Source organism: Elgaria multicarinata, chromosome 5 (assembly GCF_023053635.1).
Source record: "Elgaria multicarinata webbii isolate HBS135686 ecotype San Diego chromosome 5, rElgMul1.1.pri, whole genome shotgun sequence".
Classification (NCBI taxonomy): Eukaryota; Metazoa; Chordata; class Lepidosauria; order Squamata; family Anguidae; genus Elgaria; species Elgaria multicarinata.
This window is the reverse complement of record NC_086175.1, coordinates 130,542,424-130,564,837: the sequence shown is the minus strand read 5'-3', so window position 1 is coordinate 130,564,837 and position 22,414 is coordinate 130,542,424. Positions and strand designations below refer to the sequence as shown.

The following is a 22,414-nucleotide window of genomic DNA, read 5'->3' as shown; positions in this document are numbered from 1 at the left end:
CAGGTTTGACCCCAAGACAATCCTGGGATAAACCTTAGGTCTAGCTACGGCTGAAGACAGAGGCAGCTGCTTTATTAGGGTGACCCTATGAAAAGGAGGACCGGGCTCCCGTATCAACAGTTGCATAGAAAAAGGAATTTCAGCAGGTGCCATTTGTATATATGGAGAATCTGATGAAATTTCATCTTTATCACAACAGTTAAAGCTGCAGGAGCTATACTAGAGTGACCAGATTTGAAAGAGGGCAGGACACCTGCAGCTTTAACTGTTGGGATGAAGAGGGAATTTCACCAGGTTCACCATATATACAAATGGCACCTGCTGAAAATTCCTTTTCAATGCAACTGTTAAAGATACAGGAGCCCTGTCCTCCTTTTCATAGGGTCACCCTAGCTTTATACCAGGCCAGACTCTTTATCCATTGAGCCCAGCAGCGTCTATTCTGGCTGATAGTGGCTGCTTCAGGCAGGGAAAAGTCTTTCACATCACTTGCTCCCTGATAACTGAAGATGCCGGGGTGGACCACGGACCCTTGGCGTGTGAAGCACACGCCGGGCCCATTCAGAAGACACTTTAAACCATGGCTTTAACCATGGTAGATAAGCCAGAAAGCCAGGCTGTGTTCAGAAGACACCTTAAATCATGGATTTAACCACAGTGAACAAGGCTTTTTTGCTTTATTCACCATGGTTAAAGCCATGGTTTAAGGCATCTTCTGAACACGGCCTGGCTTTCTGGCTTAACCACCATGGTTAAAGCCATGGTTTAAGGCATCTTCTGGACGGGGCCACCCTGTTACTGAGCTACAGTTCCCGCTCTTTGGGTTAGGGACAGTAGGCCAAAAAATGAATCTTACCTGTCATGTAGCACTTTATATCCTGAGAATTGCTAATAGGGTTGTTATTCTTGAACATGTAAAGGTTGAAAGGCATGATATTGCTGCTGCTTAGACGTTTCCAGATGTCATGGTCTGGGCTTGTCCAACGTCCGGCAAGCACATCGTAGTCTCTCTTCCCCATATGTATGAGCTTGGTGAGGGGGTCGTACAGGCCTCCATGGTAGCCAATGATGATTTGGAAGTTTGGGTTGGTGTCCATGTAGATCTCCCCATAAGCTGTGTACAGGATCTGCTTGATCATTAACCCTGTTCCACTGAAGACAGCCAAAGGGGTCCCAATGTTGTCGCAAGCGATGTAAAATTCATCCCCGCTGCTAAGCTCCATGGCAAAGAGATGGCCCTGAAGGTCATAGTAGAGGGACGTTATCTCAGAACTGGAGTGATTGTAAAGATGGGTGACTTTGGTGGGGTTGGTAAGGTCCGCATAAAAGAACTGCAAATGGTGGCCGTGGGCGGTTTTGCTGGAGACCCTCCTTCCAAGCCCATCATAGCGATACTTCACACTCCACCCGCTGGCTTTGTTGTATGCCTTGATCAGCAGCCCTGCGGAGTTGTACTCAAAAATGTCATTCCCCCTTTGTCTCAAGAAGCCATCTTCATCCATCTTATACTGCACGTCCCCCAATCTTGTAATCCTGTCTCTGAGATCGTACCTCAGCGGCGTGAGGCGGGCACTGTTGCCTGGACTCAACAAATGCAGATTCCCATTTAGGTCATAACTATAGCGCCAGAGTGGCTTCTCGTTGATCGAGACGGTCTGCAACTGGCCGTCGGCATCGTACTCATACGAATACCTCGTTGTGTTTGCATACGGGCCAACCTTCAACTCCTTCTTCACGACTCTCCCCATGTTGTCGTACTGCACAGTCATCCAGTACATGAGGGACCTGAAAATCTCATACTGCACTTCTTTCATCCGGCCGTAGGCATCAAAGTGCTTAGTGTGGGTCATGACCGCTGTGGTGATGATCTGGTTGATATCGTAATAGATCACGCCAAATTTGCCAAACTGCTCAGTTTTGCCAGACACGTCGTCGTATCGGTAGAGGTCAATGGGTAGCGGTGTCTCGTTGATCACTGCTTGCATACTGGTCACCCGGAAGCTGTTGTCGTAATTATAGTCGAAGCGGGCATTCACCATGCCTTCTTCCGTGAAACGGAAGATCTGCCGGTCAATGAGCGGCCCAATCTGCCGGTATCGGATGGTGCAGGTGAACCCTTCATTCTGCAGGTTGATAGTCTTCAACATGCCTGCCGTTTCATCATAGGTGAAGCTGATTTTGGTTGTATCATAAAGCATTTCAGCCAGCTTAGACAGCTTTCCATATTTGTAGATGACACGCCTCCCGGTTCCCAAATGATAGGTGTGAAGGAGCTGCCGTTCCTCATTGAAGTCCTCAATAACGGAAGCATTACCCTCTGGGGGCCTGTAGATGTTCCTGTAATAGCCAACGGAGCGGATGGTTTCCAAGGTCTGTCGGGCTACGTTGGGCATGGTCACGGATAACAAACGATCGTTCTTATCAAATTCGAAAATGTACTGCCGCTGGCTGTGGAGAAGCAGTACCATGGACTGTAACCAGGAGAGAAAGATAGTTATAACTGTCCTTTTGAAAGCCATTAGAAAATTGAACTTCCTCTAGCTGGAACATTCTTTAGAACATTATTATTATTGTTGTAAAAATCTTCTTTCCATAGGAGATTCCCTCCTACATAATTTTTGTAATGGGGACAGGGGAAGTGTGCCGGTGCATTGAACAATGTCTTTGTGGATTTCTATTCACTGGTATAGATGTCCCTCCTCCCTGTGCCCTGATAATAACATTTTGTCTGTGCAATGGATCCGGTTTCTGATATAGACAAAATCTTTCAGATTCGTATTCACTGAACAGATTTGCAATTTGACTAAAATCCACTGCTGAAATAGTCCAAAATGCTGAAGTCCATTCAAAATTAAGAATATCTGGATGTACTTCTAGAGTATAAAGTATATCTGTGTTTTCCTAGCTTGTGTGGGATTATTCATTTATTTAATTATCAAAACGTTTTAAAACCACCCTTCATCCTTGTGGATACCAATCTGGTGTATAAGTATAATTCGGGGTGGGCAAACACGCCTGTGCTCGCCCCACCATCACCTGCCCCTGCTCGCCGTGCTGTGCAAACCTCTTCTGAGGCTTGGCAGCAGCCTGCCCGTGAACCGAAATCACACACTTCCCTTCCCTGGGTCAATGGCGGCCGCCATTGGGGCAGGAAGGGGAAGTGTGCAATTTTGACATACGGGCGGGCGGCTGGGGGTCCATGCTCGTGCCCTGAACGCCTGACTGGTTCTGGGGAGCCAGTCACGGGGGCGCTAGACCTCCAGACCTAGTTGGCTGCTCATGGCATCCCAAAATATAATATGGATGCTACTACCCCACCCAGAATCCCCTGAAGCAATGACACAGAGCTTTATCATACCAGGGTCACACTGTGCAATCACTGCGAATTGCGTGCAAAGGACTCTGAAGTTTTCCAGCTTATAATCTGCTTTTATTGTGAAATACTCCCACGCATCCTGCTTTAATTGTGCTTTAAAGCCAAAAGACCCGACCTATTTTGCTACTACTTTTGGAGCGAATCATTTGTTGTTTTCCGAGCGGCCACTGGGGGCGCAAGAGCAGGATTTGATACTTTTAAGCTTCAAATTAAATAAATGCTTACATCTGCGTAAGCTTTAAAGACATCAACATTGGCACAGTAATAGATATTTTTTTGTGAACCGCCCAGAGAGCTTTGGCTACTGGGCGGTATAAAAATGTAATAAATAAATAAATAAATATTAAGGAGAGCTTTACGTATACCAAATTTGAATCAGATTGGGTCATCTGTTGATTTTTTATGATTTTTTTTTACATTTCCCCCCTTAAACTCTTTTCCTGGTATGCAAAGGATCTTAGGAGCACGGCCGCCTGGGGTGTGATTTAGCTAGCAACAACAACAACGATGACAGCTTAGCGCTGTAGGGGTAATTCGAGGGAAACAGGTACGTGGGATGAAGCTATTAAACTCTCTTGGGGTGCAATCCCATCCATGTTTAGACAGAAAAAAAGTCTTACAACTCGCAGCATTCCCTAACCAGCCATGTTGGCTGGGCACTGCTGGGAGTTGTAGTACTTTGATTCTGTCTAAACACGCACAGCAGGCACCCTTCAGACTGACAATCAACTTGAAGATTGTAATTAAAAGCAGCTGAAGTTTTAAAAAGGGGCAAAAAACAACGCATAGGAGAAAATATCAATGAAGGGCAACTGATATGCAAAGCACCTGTTGAGAGCTACTTTTTCCAGTTGGTACTCACCTTCTCTAAGTACGTGTAGCTCCAAGATTTGCCATCAGCAAAGATTCTGGAGGTAATTCTGCCAGACTGGTCATATTCCATCCTTTCTGACATGGTTCCCCTTTGAATACCAGCAATATGCCCCCCTGAGGAATATGTTACGTTCACTCCATTCAGCCGGCTGCTAGGAGACCAAAGGCTGGGCCGGCCGGCCTGATCGTACAGGATCCGCAGGGTGAACTTGCGATGGTCATCGTAGATCTTCTCGGTTCTCGTCACGCGGTCAAAGTCCAGGGACAGCAAGTTCCTGTTATGCACCTGCACAGAGACAAGGGAGAAACGAGAATGAGAACTACACAGAACGCTGTAAGAGGATATGTATTTTTTCCCCAGTTGTACTATTTTATTATAATTCTTTCAACATTTACTCAAATTAACGCATTTTTTTAAATTTTTTTATTTATTTTCTTTTCTTAAACATATACAATAAAACAACAACAACATAATACATAAATGTTAAATACCTTAATAACATATGTTCTAGTTTAATCTGTTAACACAATCATACTTAACATAAAAGTGCACCCCCCCACCACGGGACCTTATTCCTCTTTCTAAAATCTCATTGCTTCTTCTGGAGGTGCTTTCCCACTCCCCTTAGATAAGACAAATTCTAGAAACTGTTTCCATATTCCCTCAAAATCATTCGTTTTTGTTATTCCTCGTCTCACTTTTATATTACATGTTAATTTATCATTGATAGCAATATCCCAGATCTCTTTATACCAATCTTCTATATGGTAATCCCCTTGAACCTTCCAGTTCCTAGATATCATTAACCTTGCTGCTATTAGCAAATTCGTTATCAATTCTTTTGTCTCTTTATTACAATTTAATTCTCCATATAATGATAACAATGCCACTATAGGTGTCTCTCCAATCTCCATTCCTAAAATTTCTTTTATCACATTAAACACCATTTTCCACAATTTTTGTACAAATTCACATTCCCACCACATATGTAACTACGTTCCTTTTTTTCTGACAACCTCTCCAACAATTTGCTGAGTTCAGCTTATTTATTTTATTTAATCTCACCGGGGTTAGATACCACTTCCATATAATCTTATAATAATTTTCTTTTATCCTCACAGACATGTTTCTCAACACTCTTAGGCCAGATCTACACTACTGCTTTAAAGCGCTTTATAACAGTTATAAAGCGCTTTAACTGCTTTAAAGCGCTATAAAACTGTTATAAAGCGCTTTAAAGCAGTAATGTAGATCCGGCCTTAGTTTCCATATTCCTTCCCAGCTCTGTTGCCCTATTTGTTCCTTCAAATCAGTTTCCCAAACCACCTTAGATAATATGTATTATTAACCTCTGTTCAAAACAAACCATTTTTCTCAGGACGTTGGAAATTCCGTGCGTTTTTTAATCAACCCCAAGACATAGGAAGAAAAATTAAAAAAAATAAGAAAGGAAAATAAAACAAATCTGAAAACAGGCAGCCCAGTCCTTGAATAGACTCATAAATAGTGCAGTGCTAACATGTTTACTAAAAAAGAGAACCCCACTTAGTTCCGTGGGACATATTTCCTGGTAAGTATGTATAGGATTGCAGCCTCAGTGGTTCAAATGCGTTTATTATTTTGTTTAACATATTTATTCCACCTTTCAAGGCAAATGATGATGCGCTCAATTCCTCAGGGACAATTGTTTTGAAATACAAATGTGTATACATGCATACACAGTGAAAAGCATAAAAAATGTAATGCAACCACAGGGTGGGTGGGTGGGTGGGTGGGAGGTGCTAATTTGATTGCAAAACTGGCACGGGGCCTGAGGGCATTTAAATTTAACCCTCTTCCTTTGGAACGTTTTCCTAATTTACATCATCCTTGCAAAAAACTTCTAAATGCTCTGCAAAAGAAAAAGGGAAAGTGCCTACACAATGGCTCAGTTCAGACACTACGTTAGTCAACTCAGTGGGAAAACTCCACTCAGAGGTTGAGTTTTTAGGGGGCAACATGTTCTAACTCCACCGTTGTGTGACTGTGGGCTACCGTGAAGTTGAGTAAAATCCATCATGACATTCGATTGACAGTTCCTCCGTACTCTTTCCTTCCCCGGTCCTCCTGATGGTATCCCATCAGCCATTGCTGCAAAAAACCAATCCTGGCGGTTCTCCTAGAGTGGCACTCACTCCTTTTGCTGCTCTAGCCAGGGAACTTTGTAGCCAGTGGGAAAAGTCAACTCGACGCAACAGAAAACTCCACAGAGCCCGCCACACAACACAACGGCTGTGCAGGAATTCTCCTCTGCACAGCGTAGGGTGACCATATGGAAAGGAGGGCAGGGCTCCTGTATCTTTAACGGTTGTATAGAAAAGGGAATTTGTATGCATGCAGCACCTGGTGAAATTCCCTCTTCATCACAACAGTTAAAGCTGCAAGAGCTATACTAGGATGACCAGATACAAAAGAGGGCAGGGCCCCTACAGCTTTAACTGTTGTGATGAAAGGGGGATTTCACCAGGTGCTGCATGCCTACGAATGGCACCTGCTGAAATTCCCTTTTCTATACAATTGTTAAAGATACAGGAGCCCAGTCCTCTTTTCCATATGGTCACCCTAACACAGCGTGGATATACTGTGTGGAGTGTTTTCTAAAAATCCTCCACCGTTGCGTAGAGTTTTCCTGCCAGACATCACATTTCTCAACGGTGGTGTAAAAACTCCACCATGGAGTTCTAAAACTACCATTGAGAAACGTGTTGTCTGAACGGAACCATTACCTTTCTTATTTTTACCCATACTGCAAATGGGAAGGGGGTTATTTACTTTGGGGAAATGGTGTAGGGAAAAGGTTAACTGCACCCACAGCCCACAAAGACACAATAGTTCCTGGATCAGATTAAAACCCATCCCTGGCTGCATTTAGTTTAAAAATATTAATAACCCCCCCAGCATATCCCATGAACCTCCTAGCATAACCGGTAGTTTGTCCCTAAAAAAGTTTAACGTTGGTATTGGCATGACAGGAATCAGAACCACTGAAAAGGGCAATCGCATTTTCCCTCTGTGTAACAGATAAGCCTGGTAGTGTTTTCACACAGGAATATGAAAATATTATTTTTACCGCTGCTGCCTAATACATTTCCGTTAACACTTCCTGAGAGACCTAAGGCCCAAATACAACATATAGAAGCCCCTGCTCTAGAAGGAGTGTTTGTGTATGAGCTACAAGGCCTAAAAAAAAATGGAGATTAACAACACAACCGCTGAGGCACTGTCAATTACCAAAACGGCAGCTTGCAATAAGAGCTTGCATTGCTAATTTTTAAAATTTAATTCAATTACTTAAAATATAAAATATATTTTTAATGCAATTAACCTAGGGTGGCCCTATGAAAAAGAGGACAGGGCTCCTGTATCTTTAACACTTGCATAGAAAAGGGAATTTCAGCAGGTGTCATTTGTATATATGGAGAATCTGGTGAAATTCCCTCTTCATCGCAACAGTTAAAGCTGCAGGAGCTATACTAGAGCGACCAGATTTAAAAGAGGGCAGGGCACCTGCAGCTTTAACTATTGTGACGAAGAGAGAATTTCACCTGGTTCCCCATATATACAAATGACAGCTCCTGAAATTTCCTTTTCAATACAACTGTTAAAGATACAGGAGCCCTGTCCTCCTTTTCATAGGGTCACCCTAAATTAACCACAACTGCATGGCTAAAAAAATACGGCCTGCGTGGTTATTTCTGTGGCAAGGTGGTCTGAGTAGGATGCCTGGAACTCCGCTATGCACCATGTAGGTGTTTGGAAGGATAAAGTTAGGCCATGGCTAGACCAGGCCTATATCCCGGGATTGTCCCGGGATCATCCCTGTGCATCCAAATGACACAGAGGATCCTGGGAGCAGGCAGGGACGACCCTCCATTTGCCTGGGATAATCCTTAAGGCCTTAGAACGCTCCAGTTAGCCAAGCAGTGGTTTAAACACTGGCAATAAATTTCTGTAGTACGTCTGGGTGTGATGGTATAACCCGTTATTGTGACAACCACGGCTGTTCTCTTGCCAGCAGAATTCTAAGAAATTATCAATCCAAACCTCTGTTCGGACATCCAGGCCAAATAAACAAAAGTGAACAAATCAGACAACTCCGTAACTGTGAAAACACCGGTTTCGTTCCTAAGTGAGAGGAGGTTTTGTATCATATGTTACAAAGTCTGTATTTGTGGGAAGGGGGCAGCAATATCCAGAGCAGTGTCATAAATTTATTTATTTATTGCATTTTTATACTGCCCAATAGCCGAAACGTTTGGATTCAGAGAGGGACCAATGAGTATCCGTTCGTTATGGATTTTTAATGCAGCCAAAGAACAAGACGATCAATCCGTAGCAGTCATTGGTGCAATTAGAGGTTCAGAACATTACTTAGCCGGAGGGCTACTTAAAGGTATTGGCCTGCAAGGTGCTGAAAGTGGAGGCAGGCACAGGGAAGTGAGGCAAGAAGGCCAAAAGAACAATGGCTTATGGGGGGGGGGGAGAGAAATACCCCTGTATATATTTTTGAAAGCCTCCTGGTGTTGTCCTGGTCCTACTGATTTAGGCCATTTCTACACCAGCCCCGTGTAGAGGGAGGGAGGGGGAGGATCTTGCGCTATCCTGATCGCGAGATCCTCCCCTTAGTCTAAAGGCGGGCACGACATCCCGGGAGGAAGGTGGGTGTTGCGCCCGCCATTTTTTTTTAAGGGAGCCGAGTGCATGTGCGCTCCAATGAAACATGAGGGTTTTATTTTTTTAAAAAAAGCCCAACCCCACTCCCCTGATTCCTCCCAGCCCGGTTCCCTCCCTCTAGTGCTCCCCGCTACTTGTGGGGAGGAGGGAAGAAACTGGGACAGGTGGCCACACCATCCACGGTCTCGGGACGATCCTGAGACCGTCAGAAGAATCAGATTTTCCCAGGGAGTACTTATCCCTGGGAAAACGCAACTTGTCCCTCCTTCCTCCTGGGAGTCCCTGTGTGCCATTTGGATGCACAGGGACTCCGCCGTGACCAGCCCGCATTTTCGGGCTGGTGTAGAAATGGCCATGGTCTGCTCAGGTGAGAAGCCTCTGCTCCCGTTGGTCGTGACCGTCTCGCATTTTCCTGGCTTGGTGCCCAGTAACACACTTTGAGGGATTGGGGGGGGGAGCACGGCCTTTTTCACTCACCCTCAGCCTGCGACCAAAAACAGTGATCTGCCCCCTCGCCTGCTCTTTGCGCTGCCTCCACTCCACCAGGTTGAGCCCATTGTCTATGGGGAGGGTGACATTCCGCTTCCCTACGGTAGGGTTCACTGTGCCGGCCAACAGGTGAGGTTCCGTCTGCAGCGCCACCTCCATGCCGTTAGCCAGCATGAGCCGGAGAGAACCGTCTGCACCGATGTAGTAGCTGTTTCGCACCTGGTCTGTAAAAAGGAGAAGAAGAAGAAAAAGAAATGATCTAGAGAGCCAAACTCTGTGGCTTAAATTATTTGTGCAAATTAGAAATAAAATGGGTCAGGCCAGAGGAGAAAACTATCTTATTATCAGCACTAGCATGACAGTGCCAGTATCTAAAAAGTACTAGTTTCGGTTTATTTTATTTATTTATATTATTATTATTATTATTATTATTATTATTATTATTATTGTATTTTACATTTGTGTTTTTAGATTGTTGGTTGTTTTTATGCTCTCCATGATTTTAATTTTTGTGAACCGCCCAGAGAGCTTCGGCTATTGGGTGGTATAAAAATGTAATAAAAAATGAATAAATGATGATGATGATGTACAACAATGTGTGCCTGCTTCAGCTTTGAGTATATCGACATTGTAATAACAAATGAAGGATTACAGCACATGTATATATTTTATTTTTTCTCTCCTTTTAATTTTCCTTTTCCTTCTTTTTCCTTTAATGCTTCTTTCTAATTCGATTAAGCTTCCTTCCCCTAGTAATTATATCGATCAACTCCCCCGCCCCTATTTCTTTGTATATTATACATATCTATATAATTGTTGGTTCGATATTAAGTGTTAGGGGATTGTTTGTACTCGTTTTTATTTTCTGTAACACTTTAAATAAAATAAAATAAAATTTATTTATTTAAAACATTTGTATCCCACCCCATATCACTAGGATCTCAGGGCAGTGTACAGATAAAATCATACAATATATACACAGCTAAAAACAAACCATTAATCAAGTTAAAACCAATATATAATTTAAAAACAGTAAAAACAATTTAAACTGTTAAAACAATGCGCAAGCCAGGTGAATTTAACCATTAAAAGCTTTATTAAAAAGCCATGTTTTTACTTGGCGCCGGAATAGAGTCAGCGCTGGTGCCAGTCGGGCCTCCAAGGGGAGGGCATTCCAGAGGCGGGGTGCCACAACAGAGAAGGCCCTGTCCCATGTCCCAGTATAATGTATGTCTTGCGTTGGTGGGATGAGGAGGAGGTTTTATAGTAATGTAGTGGTTTTCCAGCTCTCCCACACTAGAGGCCTTCAAGAGGCAGCTGGTCAGCCGTCTGTCAGGGATGCTTTAGGGTGGATTCCCGCATTGAGCAGGGGGTTGGACTCGATGGCCTTGTAGGCCCCTTCCAACTCTGCTATTCCATGATAATTAGAATCATGTCTTTTTTCTTTCCCAGGAGGGCTCATGCTTTTAAGTAGCAGCACAACAAACAGAAATTCACTGTGAACCATCTCTATTACTCCATCTATATGTTAGGAGGATCTCCAACTGTTAAATTTCTACAGTCCTATTGCTATCAGAAGCCCAGATCAGGGCGGGGTGGTGGTGGAGTGCCACATTTAAGCTGCTAGTTGACAATTTGTAGCTCCAAGGTCACCAGCTGCCGTGAAGGTAGAAAATGTAAAGCGGGGAGCTATGAATTCTGGAAGCTACGGCTTGCTGTATCCTAAGTGCTGCAGAAATGAGAGAACCTCCACCTGCTGCAATTCCTTTGCCTGCCCAACTGTTAATGGTATAGAAGGGCTGACCTCAATGGCAACTGACCAGCCAATTCCACTTGCCTGCACACTGCTTTGGGAATGCCTCTCTCGGGAGGGGCCATGACTCAGTGACACAGCCTCTGCTTTGCATCCAGAAGGTCCCAGATTCAAACCCCATAGGGTGACCCTATGAAAAGGAGGACAGGGCTCCTGTATCTTTAACAGTTGCATAGAAAAGGGAATTTCAGCATGGAGAACCTGGTGAAATTCCCTCTTCATCACAACAGTTAAAGCTGCAGGAGCTATACTAGAGTGACCAGATTTAAAAGAGGGCAGCTTTAACGGTTGTGATGAAGAGGGAATTTCACCAGGTTCTCCATCTATACAAATGACCCCTGATGAAATTCCCTTTTCAATGCAATTGTTAAAGATACAGGAGCCCTGTCCTCCTTTTCATATGGTCACCCTAAAACCCCAGCACCTTCAGGTAGGCTGGGGAAAGTCCCCTGATGGAAGCCCCAGAGAACTGCTGCCTGTCAGTGTAGGCCAGTGTCAGGCAACTTGGTGCCCTCCTCTCCAAATATTTTGCACTACAACACCCATCAGCCCCAACCAACATAGGAAATGCTCAGGGATTATTTATTTATTTATTATTTATTTCATTTATATCCTGCCTTTTTTCCTCCAAGGAACCCAAGGTAGCATACATAATCCTCCTCTCTATTATATCCTCACAACAACAACCCTGTGAGGTAGGTTGGGCTGAGTATTTGTGACTTGCCCAGTGTCACCCAGTGGGTTTCCATGGCCGAGTGGGGGACTAGAACCCGGGTCTCCTGACTCCCAGTCCGACACTTTCGCCACTACACCACACTGGCTTTTATGAGAGTTGTAGCTCAAAACATCTAGAAGGCTAGGATTGCCTACACCAGGTCTACACAATACGGAGTTAGACGAACCAATGGTTTGACTTAGTATAAGGCAGTGTCTTGTGTTACTTTTCCTCTTAATGAGAAGAAAGCTATAGGTTTTCTTTGAGTGGTGGCATTGTTGGCTTTCCCCCCCTGCAGCATGAATCTGGCTTTGCAAATGTTTGCTCCCAGCAAATAAAATGTTGGATTGGTGACCAAGTCAGGTCTCAAGTTGCTTTTGTGCTTCTCTGAGTGTCAAGATCCCCTTTCTTTTTTAAGGAGGCACATATGTGTTTATGAATGCAAATAATAAGCATTCACTTTACCCAATAATAATAATAATAATAATAATAATAATAATAATAATGATGATGATGATGATGATGATGATGATGCCCCCTTTCACATCAGGGACTGGTAGAAAAAGGTGTGTCGGTGATGTCATGGCACTAGCCAATCAGCGCCTATCACTATCCAATGAAGAAGAGCTTTTGAAGGGTAAGCAGAAACCACAACAAAAATGTGCAGAACTCTTATTTTCCAGTTTTGCTCTAGCACTGAAAGTGTGTGTGTGTGTGTGTGTGTGTTTGAGAAAGGTGCTTTCACACCATTTTCACCACTCTTAAAGTGTTACATCTGTTTTCACCTTTAACAATTTCGGGAATTAACTCTTGTTACCCTTTCCCATTCTGCATAGAGCCTTGTACAGCACTAGCACAAAATAAAAACTTTAAACAGGGCGACCTGTTTGTTCTGTCATGGGCTGAACAATCTCCATTGCATTTTGTCCATCTACTTGCCATATCACTGAAAACTGGGCCCATGTTGATTTTATTTGGTGACACGGTTGGATTCACGCATGGTCCTAATGCATGCTGTGATGCGGCTGCCTTGTTGCAGCTAAGGAGTTTCGTCTCCGGACAGTGTTTGGATGGGAGACCACTTAGGAAGCCCCGTTCACTCCACCTTGAGCTCCATCAAGGAAGGAACGTGGGATACAAATCAATCACCTAGAAGGGCTAACTTGTCAGGAAGTGTTGAGAAAAGCCCAGTGTCCTGTTTGGTTAGAAATGTCAATTAAATGAAGAGGAAATGCATTGCCCACAAGTTACAAGTTTTGTTTTCTTGTTATAAAACAAAGAAATTGGAACAAGACTGAGTGCAGAGGCAGCTCACCGCCTGAGAAATGCGACAGTGGGCTCATCTACACCAAGCAGATATTCCTCTATGAAAGTGGTATGAAAGCGGTATATAAAATGTAGGCGCCACACTACTGCTTTATAGTGGGATTGAAGTGCACTGACAACTGTTGGGGCCCATAGACACCTACCATATACTGCTTTCATACCATTATATCCTGCTTGGTGTGGCTCCTGCCTTTTATATACCACTTTCATAGTGGAATATCCTGCTTGGTGTGGATGAGCCCTAATTCTCACCATGCGTGGAGCAGCCAAGAAGGTTATGGGGATGCTTTACATCAATGGTGGGCAACTTGTGGTCCTCCAGAACTTTTGGCCCACAGCTCCCTTAGGCCCTAGCCCGCATAGCTAATGCTGAGGCATGATGGAAGTTGCACACCCAAACATCTGGAGAGCCACAAGTTGCCCACTCCTGGTTTACATGCTCCCTCGATTCAGAGGGAGAGGTGGGTAACAAATAAACAACAACTTCTTCCTCCTCCTCCTCCTCCTCCTCCTCCTCCTCCTCGTCCTCCAGGTTAAACTGGTCCCCTATGGAAAGTGCTGTGCCCTATGGCCCACTCCCTGCCTCTAATCCCAGAGCTGGCTCTAAGAGCATCAGGAGAGGGTCCATCAGACCAAGAGTCCATCTAGCCCAGCACTCTGCTCACACACTGGCCAACCAGCTGTTGATCAGGAACCCACAAGCAGGACACGGGTGCAAGAGCACCCTCCCACCCATGTCCCCCAGCAACTGGTGCATCTAGGCCTACTGCCTCTGACTTGGAATGATGATGCACCCATGAAGTAGTGTTGAGCAACTGAACATTGAGAGGCTTGACCATGAGGCAGCTATTAGAGGTCCTCATTTCTGGCTGCATAAATCACGGCGAAGTCAATTAATTCCCTGAAGAGCCTCGAACGGCAGTTTCTGCTGCTTAATTAGACTCCTGAGGTGGAGCTAAACTCTCATCCCGGCCTTCGTCAGACATCTTAATGTTTCTAAAAATCCAGTTGGGCCAATTAAGAACAGGTTTGGCTTGTGTATGAAAGGTGAAGATGTAATATAACTTGAAAAGGGCAGGATGGAACATTTCTAGCTCCCAACCCTTGCCCTCCTGGTCCATGCCGTCCTTATTACTTTGTCCTCTGCTGCCTGAGTCCTTCTCAGTGCAACTATACTGTGACTTTCCTTCCTCTGGCTGCACCACTCTCAGCCATCTAACAGTCTCCTCCTGCTCCCTAGAAGGATTCAGCCCCTTCTCCCTTGCTGCCCCAGGCCTGCAACCACCTCCCAGAATTCCACCTCTGAATCCTTCCTCAAAACCCACCTTTTCTGCGAAGCCCTGGGCACAACGTCTTAGGCCAAATCTACACCAAGCAGGATGTAGTGGTATGAAAGCAGTATGAAAGCAGTATATAAGAGGCAGGAGCCACACGACTGCTTTGTAGCGGTATCGAAGTGCACTGACAACTGTTGGGGCCCATCGACGCGTACCATATACCACTTTCATAGTTCTATATCCTACTTGGTGTAGATCTGGCCTTAGTCTCCACATCCTACCGTAACTCAATGATCATTAATGGTTCTCTCAGTACAAATTCTTACATGGAAAGTGCTTCAATGTAAGAAACACTAGGCATGTCTATACCGGCCCTATATCCCGGGGTCATCCCAGGATCGTTCCTGTGCATGCAAATGACACACAGGGGATCACGGGAGCAGGCAGGGACGAATTGGTGCGAATTTGCGTGAGTGTTCTCTGTGAAGTGACCCTAACTTCCACCTCCTGCTGCCCCGAGGGTTTCTTTTGATACAATAACAGCAGTGATAAAAGCGGAAGTGGACTGTGTTGGGAGAAGAATGCGCTCACATGGAAAACAGGCCGAATCCTGAGTGCAAAACAGCTGCGGTACCAACCACGGCCCAAGCAAAAGCTCGGCTCATTAATTAGGTGGGAGCATGTGTGCGTCGACATCGGAAAGCGTTAGTAGGTGCCAGGATATGGGGGGGGGGTCTTCCTGGTGTTGGGATTACCGTGATGATGTCTGTTTCCTGCTGCATAATCCAATGCAAGCTGCTCACCCCTTGCCAATAGCTGCAGAGGAGATGCTGATGCATTATTCGAATGTATTTGTATTTAGCGTCCTGACTTATCTCCGAAACTCCGGAGAAGTTATGGAAATATTTTCAATTTAATGTTAACCGCCCTCCCCCTGAAAGGGACGGAGGTGTGGGCTCCAGGCAGGTTCACAGTTGTAGAATGGGAGAGGTGAGAAGAGAAGAGAGAGCGTATGGGAATTCTCCACACCGACGCCCACCCACGGAAGTGGCATTTACTTTTGTTTTCCCTTCCCCCTTTGTAAAGGGGGTGGATGCTACATCAGGGTAGGGGCGTGGAGAAGATTCACAGCTGGGGGGCTGACGCAGCCGAGCGCCCCTGCTTGAAACCTGGCAAACAGAATTTAGGTGGGCGTTCTCACGCTCCAGTTGTGCTCACACTCCTGATGCTCTCTGCCATGTGCTACTCTGGGCATGTCTAGACGTGGGTGCGGCTGATGCCTGGCCATAGGGAAAGGAGGACGGGGCTCCTGTATCTTTAACAGTTGCACAGAAAAGGAAATTTCAGAAGTTGTCATTTGCATTAATCGTTTTACTGCTTTTAAATTATATATTGTTTTAACTTGGTTTATGGTTTAATTTGTTTTTAGCTGTGTATATTTACTCTTTTATACTGTATGCTTTATATCTGTACGCTGCCCTGAGATCTTATTGATATAGGGCGGGATATAAATGTTTTAAATAAATAAATAAATAAATAAATATGCACGCTGCACCTGCTGAGATTCCCTCTTCATCACAAGTTAAAGCTGCAGGAACCCTGCCCAAGCAGGACCAGATACAAAAGAGGGCAGGGCTCCTGCAGCTTTAATGGCTGTGATGATGAGGGAACCTCACCAGGTGCAGAGTGCATACAAATGACACCTTCTGAAATTCCCTTTTCTGTGCAACTGTTAAAGATGCAGGAGCCCTGTCCTCCTTTCCATATGGTCACCTTAGCCTGATGGCTCAAGCACAATGAGAATCAGCTGCACAGACGTCTGTGGGTTCTAAGCTGTAGGCCCAGTAGCTCCTTGCAGATTTTGTCTTCAGCCTTACTCAGGCCACAGCTAGACCTAAGGTTTATCCCGGGATCATCCAGGGTTCGCTCCTGCCTGAGCACTGGATCCCCTGTGTGTCACCTAGATGAACAGGTTTGACCCCTGGACGATCCAGGGATAAACCTTAGGTCTAGCTATGGCCTCAGATGACCGGAAACCAGAATCTTCATATGTTAAGAGTTAACAATCCCATAAATAACTTTCCTTATTTACAACCAAAGAAAGTGATGTTTTTTTTAAAAAGCAACTTCTTGCCAAGACTGAAGACAGATTGATATAATTGCTGAGGCCATCAGAGGGAAAGGAAGCGACAGGCAGGCAGGCCTCCATCATGCTTGGATCCCTATGAGGCAATTAGAAGGAGAGGGAGAGGAAGCGGCAGCCCTCCCACTGTGTCTATGACCTGCTGAACTGTGCAACAAAGAATCTAGTGCCTACATTTGCTTTTTTCTCCTCCTCCCTCCCTATCACCTTTCCTTTTGCGTCATGTTTTTTAGATTTTTGGATTGTAGGAGGCAGCAGATCAGCTGGAGGACCGTTCTCACTGTGACTGGATCCCCCTCTGAAACCCTACTCAATGGCCCCCTTAATTCATTGCTTATTGCTTGAGACATTAGGGCGTGTCTGGGCACACTTGGCACAACGCTTGTGCACACCTATGCCAACAGAAAAAAAAACAGCAACAACCAAAAAACCCCCCAACAACAACCAGACTTAAGCCCAGTCAGTAAACATGAACCTCACCTTGCAGGAGGGTATAGAAGGCACCTGAGGCCGAAAGGTTGGTTGTTATGGTGACGTCATCCTTGCTGGAAGTTTCAACCTGGACGTGCACTGAGCTGTCTGTGTCACTCCGGAAGCTGCTGACCTGACCGGTAGGGAAAGTGATGTTGGTGAGACGGCCAAAGCTGTCGTATCTGGAAAGGAAGGAGATGTGTGAGAAGCAAATGGAGAGAGAAGAGAGATTGAGATGGGGCATGACAGGAACCTAGATGCCAGAAATTTGGGGTTTAAATAGCTGCCCCCTGCCCTAGGCTTGAGGAAGGCAGTGGGGGCCGAATTTCAACTTAAAATGGCATTGCCGGTATTATGAACAATTTGAGCAACCGTCCGGACTCTAGCCAACCTCTGCAACTGTGGGTGGCATATTATTATGCTCCCTTTGCAGTTTGCTCTGTGGGCAGCGTCTCACCTATATATGCACGGCAGTTGTGGAGGAGGGTGTACAGCCGGGGTGATTAACATTCCTTTTAACTGTTAGTTTTAATTAGCAGCAGACGACGTGTAAAATATTCATGCTCAAACGCAAAAAGGTTTCTCTATTGCCAAGAAGGCAACGCAAAAGGAATTTCTGAATGCACTTTGCTGTAGACATTCCTCTTGGCCACACAGGAATGCTTTAAAAAAAACCAACCCATTTTGTTTCTTCCTTCTTTGGCATTTGCTTTGCTCTGCTGTTTCTAAAGATGCTTCTGGGCTTTCCACGTCGCTTCTGGGCCCAATTCACACAACCTTGGCTTATTTCAAAACCAGCGTGGCTTTTTGTGTTAGCCAGCCAGTTTTGCATCTGTGTATGAGTGGTTGTAGGGATAGGTTGGCCAGTGTAACCAGATCCCGAGAAGAATTCAGCTTCAAGGGTAGTATATGGGAAATTACCCAAGACTGAGAGATGTACTTGTGATCCAGGCACATGAGGCTTGAAATAAGCAGGCACAGCGCAGGTGTATTCTGAGATGGCAATGCATAAGCTGAAATGGGGCATTCAATTCAGTACCACAAGAATCCACACTTTTTTTTAAAAAAAAAGTAAGTTTCTAGCTCTTAAGTTTCTGCTAAAAAATTGTTGCAGGCTTGCCCCAGGTGAATAGTGTTTGGACATCTTATTGCTTATGAATGCAAAAAAACTGATTTATGTGTTTGGCTGTGCCTAGATGTCGTGATAAACTGGTTTATTATGATGGGAATGAGCCTAATACCACCCCCCTGCTCCCCTGGCTTATGTGCTTTCTCCAACCAACCCTCCAGCATGGCCACAGTTTAGCTGTCTGAATGCTTAACTGTAGTTCATCTTAACTAAGGCCTGTTGAAACAAGCCAGCTTCATGAACCAAGATTTGAAGTTGGCTTGTTTCAAACAAACCATGGTTAAGATTAATCACAGTTTGTTGGGTTTGGACATCATGACAAACAACGGTTAATATAGAACAGAAGCAAAAGCATCTGAACTCACAGCTATTCTAGGAGGCTCGGCTTGTTCCTATCATGATAAACCATGGTTTATTGTGATGTCTGAAAGCAGCCATCCTATCTATCTATTCCAGGCAGTTTGCTAAAAAATACTTCTGATGGACAAGCGCAGTAGTGTCAGAACAACTGTGGTAGGCTGCATTATTAAAGAAAACCCCAAAATGTGTTAGGACCTTGAAACTGGGTAAAACTGATGATGTGGAGGTCTCAGGAACTCTATTCATTTCTGCCTCCATGAAGGCACTTCACCACCACATAATTCAGTTTGGAAAGGTAGGCTTGGAAAATGCCACTCTGTCACCGTCTACTACTATCCTAGTATTTGTAGGGAGACAAATCCTCCCCAAGTCAATTCATTCCAGAGTTAATCCAGCCAGGCTCGGTTTTTACAGTCAAAGGATTTAGAAGTAGGCTGGTCTCCGTCACATCCTAATATTCTCATGTTCTTTTAATGCTCTGACTTGCACCAGAATTAAGGACAAATTCCACAGCGCACGAAAGCTGCAAGCAGACAGTGCAAGCGATGAATTCATCACCCGCTAATGTAGCCCACTACCGTCTGATCAAGCTGCCCGGGCTTTTAAAATCACAGTGACAATTATTAGGCCGACAAAGGAACCCAGAGCTATCCATCCTCAAACAGAAACGTATTTAGCCAAGGTTCACTGCACAGAATTAAAGCAGTATTTGGTGCTTATGAGACCTAATTGTTTGCTTGTGAACATCTGACACCATCATTTGTCATGTTACCAGTGTGGAAAAGCAGCCGTGATTCCAGAAATGCCTATTTGGAAGGGTAAATCCTTCCATCCCCCACATTCTCTACTTTCAGCAACCGTTGGCTGCTAAACAATCACTGCAAAATGACACACCTTGTAATATTGTTTACATGTATTGTTACAAGCACATCAATGTATGATTGTGTTAAAATGCCTGTCTTAACCACAGCACGATGTTTCAGTAATGCGCAATTTTGCAGGTCTTGAAAAAAAGAGAGGTGTGGTTTGCAATGCAAATTTCAGCCATCCAAACCTCCTGAGGCCATGTTGAATCAGACACTTTATGGAGTTTGGGCAAACTTGACCTACGTTTGCTGCTGCCCGCTTTCCCTCATCCCAAGAGTCCTTGGCAAGGCTGCCTGTGATGGTGCTGTGTACATGACTTCAGCAAGTACAGATGGAGAAGAATTTGAAACATTATGTTCCAGGGGACAAAATTAATTCCATAATTATGTCATGGCGTCTACTGCCCCAAGATGTGGTGATAGCTGCAAGATTACAGTGCTTTAAAAAGGGAATCAGAGGGACAAATTCATGGAGAAATCTAGGTCTACCATGGTCCAGGTACAGAAAAGGCAGCATGGCATTGATGGCTGCTTGCTTGGGGGTAATGGTGAGAGAGGGCTTTTGCTCTCATGTTCTGCTGGCGGGTTCCACAGAGGCATATGGTTGGCCAATGTGAGAAACAGGATGCTGGACCAGCGTGTTCAGAGGAGGGCAACCAGGATGATCAGGGGTCTGGCAACAAAGCCCTATGAAGACAGACTGAAAGAACTGGGCCTGTTTAGCCTGGAGAAGAGAAGATTGAGGGGAGACATGATAGCACTCTTCAAATACTTGAAAGGTTGTCACACAGAGGAGGGCCAGGATTTCTTCTCGATCATCCCAGAGTGCAGGACACGGAATAACGGGCTCAAGTTAAAGGAAACCAGATTTCAGCTGGACATCAGGAAAAACTTCCTGACTGTTAGAGCAGTACGACAATGGAATCAGTTACCTAGGGAGGTTGTGGGCTCTCCCACACTAGAGGCCTTCAAGAGGCAGCTGGACAAGCATCTGTCAGGGATGCTTTAGGGTGGATTCCTGCATTGAGCAGGGGTTGGACTTGATGGCCTTGTAGGCCCCTTCCAACTCTGCTATTCTATGATTCTATGGACCTTTGGTCTGATCCAGCAGGACTCTTCCTCTGTTCTTAATGCAACCTGGGATAAGATCTTATTTATTTTATCTTATTTATTTATTTTATTTACTACATTTCTATACTACCCAATAGCCGGAGCTCTCTGGGCGGTTCACAAAAATTAAAAACATTCGAAGTATAAAACAACAGTATAAAACCATAGAATAAAACTTCACAAATACTCACTCATAAAATGTCGTCCACCCGTTTTCATTGCTCTTGGTGGCAAGGAGGCCAGAGTTACCATGATAGGTCATCATGGCCACCTCATGTCCCTGTGCCGTCACACTCTTGAGGGCGCTGTTGGTCCCAATGGTTAACCAGTAGACTTGGCCATCGGGCACCACCAGCCAGAGCGGCATCCCTGTGGAATCCCTTCGGATGTTGACTAAGTTTCCATTGTTGTCAGTAATCAGGGTTATGTCACCATCTCCCGTGTAGGTAAAGTTGTAAAGGTAATCTCCAGTGGGAAGGCTCTGGGTGAAAAGGTGTTTGCCGCTGGTGTCGAACAAATAGAGTTCCTGATCGATCGGTGAGGATAATTCATATAAGTTCTGCGTATTGAGGAATGGCTTGTTTTTCCGGATGAAGCGGATTCGGATGTTCCCGAGATCGGCGACATACAGTTCGCCATCTGCACACACCGCGAGGGACGAAGGGGCGTTGAGCTTGGCGTCCTTTGCGTAGCCATCATCCCCAGAAAAACAATCACAGTTGGCATCGTTTTTACAGTCACAGCCGCTCGGAGCCCCGGCCACCAGTGAGATTTCCCCATTGGTTGTGACCTGCCTGATGCGGTTGATCTTCTTCTCATCCGTCTCAGTGATGTAGAGAACGCCACTGTGAGAGACCGCCAGCGCTGTGGCAGATTCCAAGGTAGCATGGATAGCCACCTTGCTCAGAAGGAAGTGATCAATACCCGGGACCTGGCAGTGCATTGGCCTCCCGGCCACAATGCGTACTTGGTGGTTTTCGGAGATCTGCAATACGACGTTATTGTCAAGGACGTACAGAGAATTGTCCATTGGGTTGACTGCTAGGTCCGTTGGCCATTCGAGACGGACCTAATAAAACGGAAAGAAGAAACAATTAGTGGGCTCTATTACTTCCATTAACATACATTGTTAACACCTATTTAGCAACACTAGTGTCTTGAGTTGCTTCCAGACAGAAGGCTCCTAGCACAATCCCGTCTTTCACTCTTTAAAGGATTTCCTGTGGTAAGAAAAAAGACGGAAGAAGTGGTGAAAAAACACCGGTGGTAGTGGTTTACAAATGGAAGATGTTACCATTGTCTGGACACCCCATAAAATTCCATGAATGAGAAAGGGTGATTGCACAATAAAAAAACGCACCTGGAAGCGCCTTTGGGTTCTATGTGGGATATGTAAAAACACACGAATGGAATAGATTATAATAAGATAAACAGGTTTCGGAGCCAAGTCCTTATATGAAGAGAGACTGAAAGAACTGGGCCTGTTTAGCCTGGAGAAGAGAAGATTGAGGGGAGACATGAGAGCACTCTTCAAATACTTAAAAGGTTGTCCCACAGAGGAGGGCCAGGATCTCTTCTCGATCCTCCCAGAGTGCAGGACACGGAATAATGGGCTCAAGTTAAAGGAAGCCGGATTCCAGCTGGACATCAGGAAAAACTTCCTGACTGTTAGAGCAGTGCGACGGTGGAATTAGTTACCTAAGGAGGTGGTGGGCTCTCCCACACTAGAGGCCTTCAAGAGGCAGCTGGACA

General features: G+C 45.0%; 1 protein-coding gene across 1 annotated transcript in view; it reads right to left on the bottom strand.

The window, feature by feature from the left end:
* Positions 1-22,414, bottom strand: part of TENM4 (teneurin transmembrane protein 4) — a 478,872-nt gene that overhangs the window by 8,711 nt on the left and 447,747 nt on the right. The window contains exons 24-28 of the mRNA XM_063127306.1: positions 20,854-21,731; positions 17,207-17,379; positions 9,441-9,676; positions 4,239-4,535; positions 857-2,471 (exon numbers count right to left, since the gene is read on the bottom strand). Of these exons, the coding sequence (XP_062983376.1) occupies positions 857-2,471; positions 4,239-4,535; positions 9,441-9,676; positions 17,207-17,379; positions 20,854-21,731 (3,199 nt within the window). The remainder of the gene's footprint in view (positions 1-856; positions 2,472-4,238; positions 4,536-9,440; positions 9,677-17,206; positions 17,380-20,853; positions 21,732-22,414) is intronic.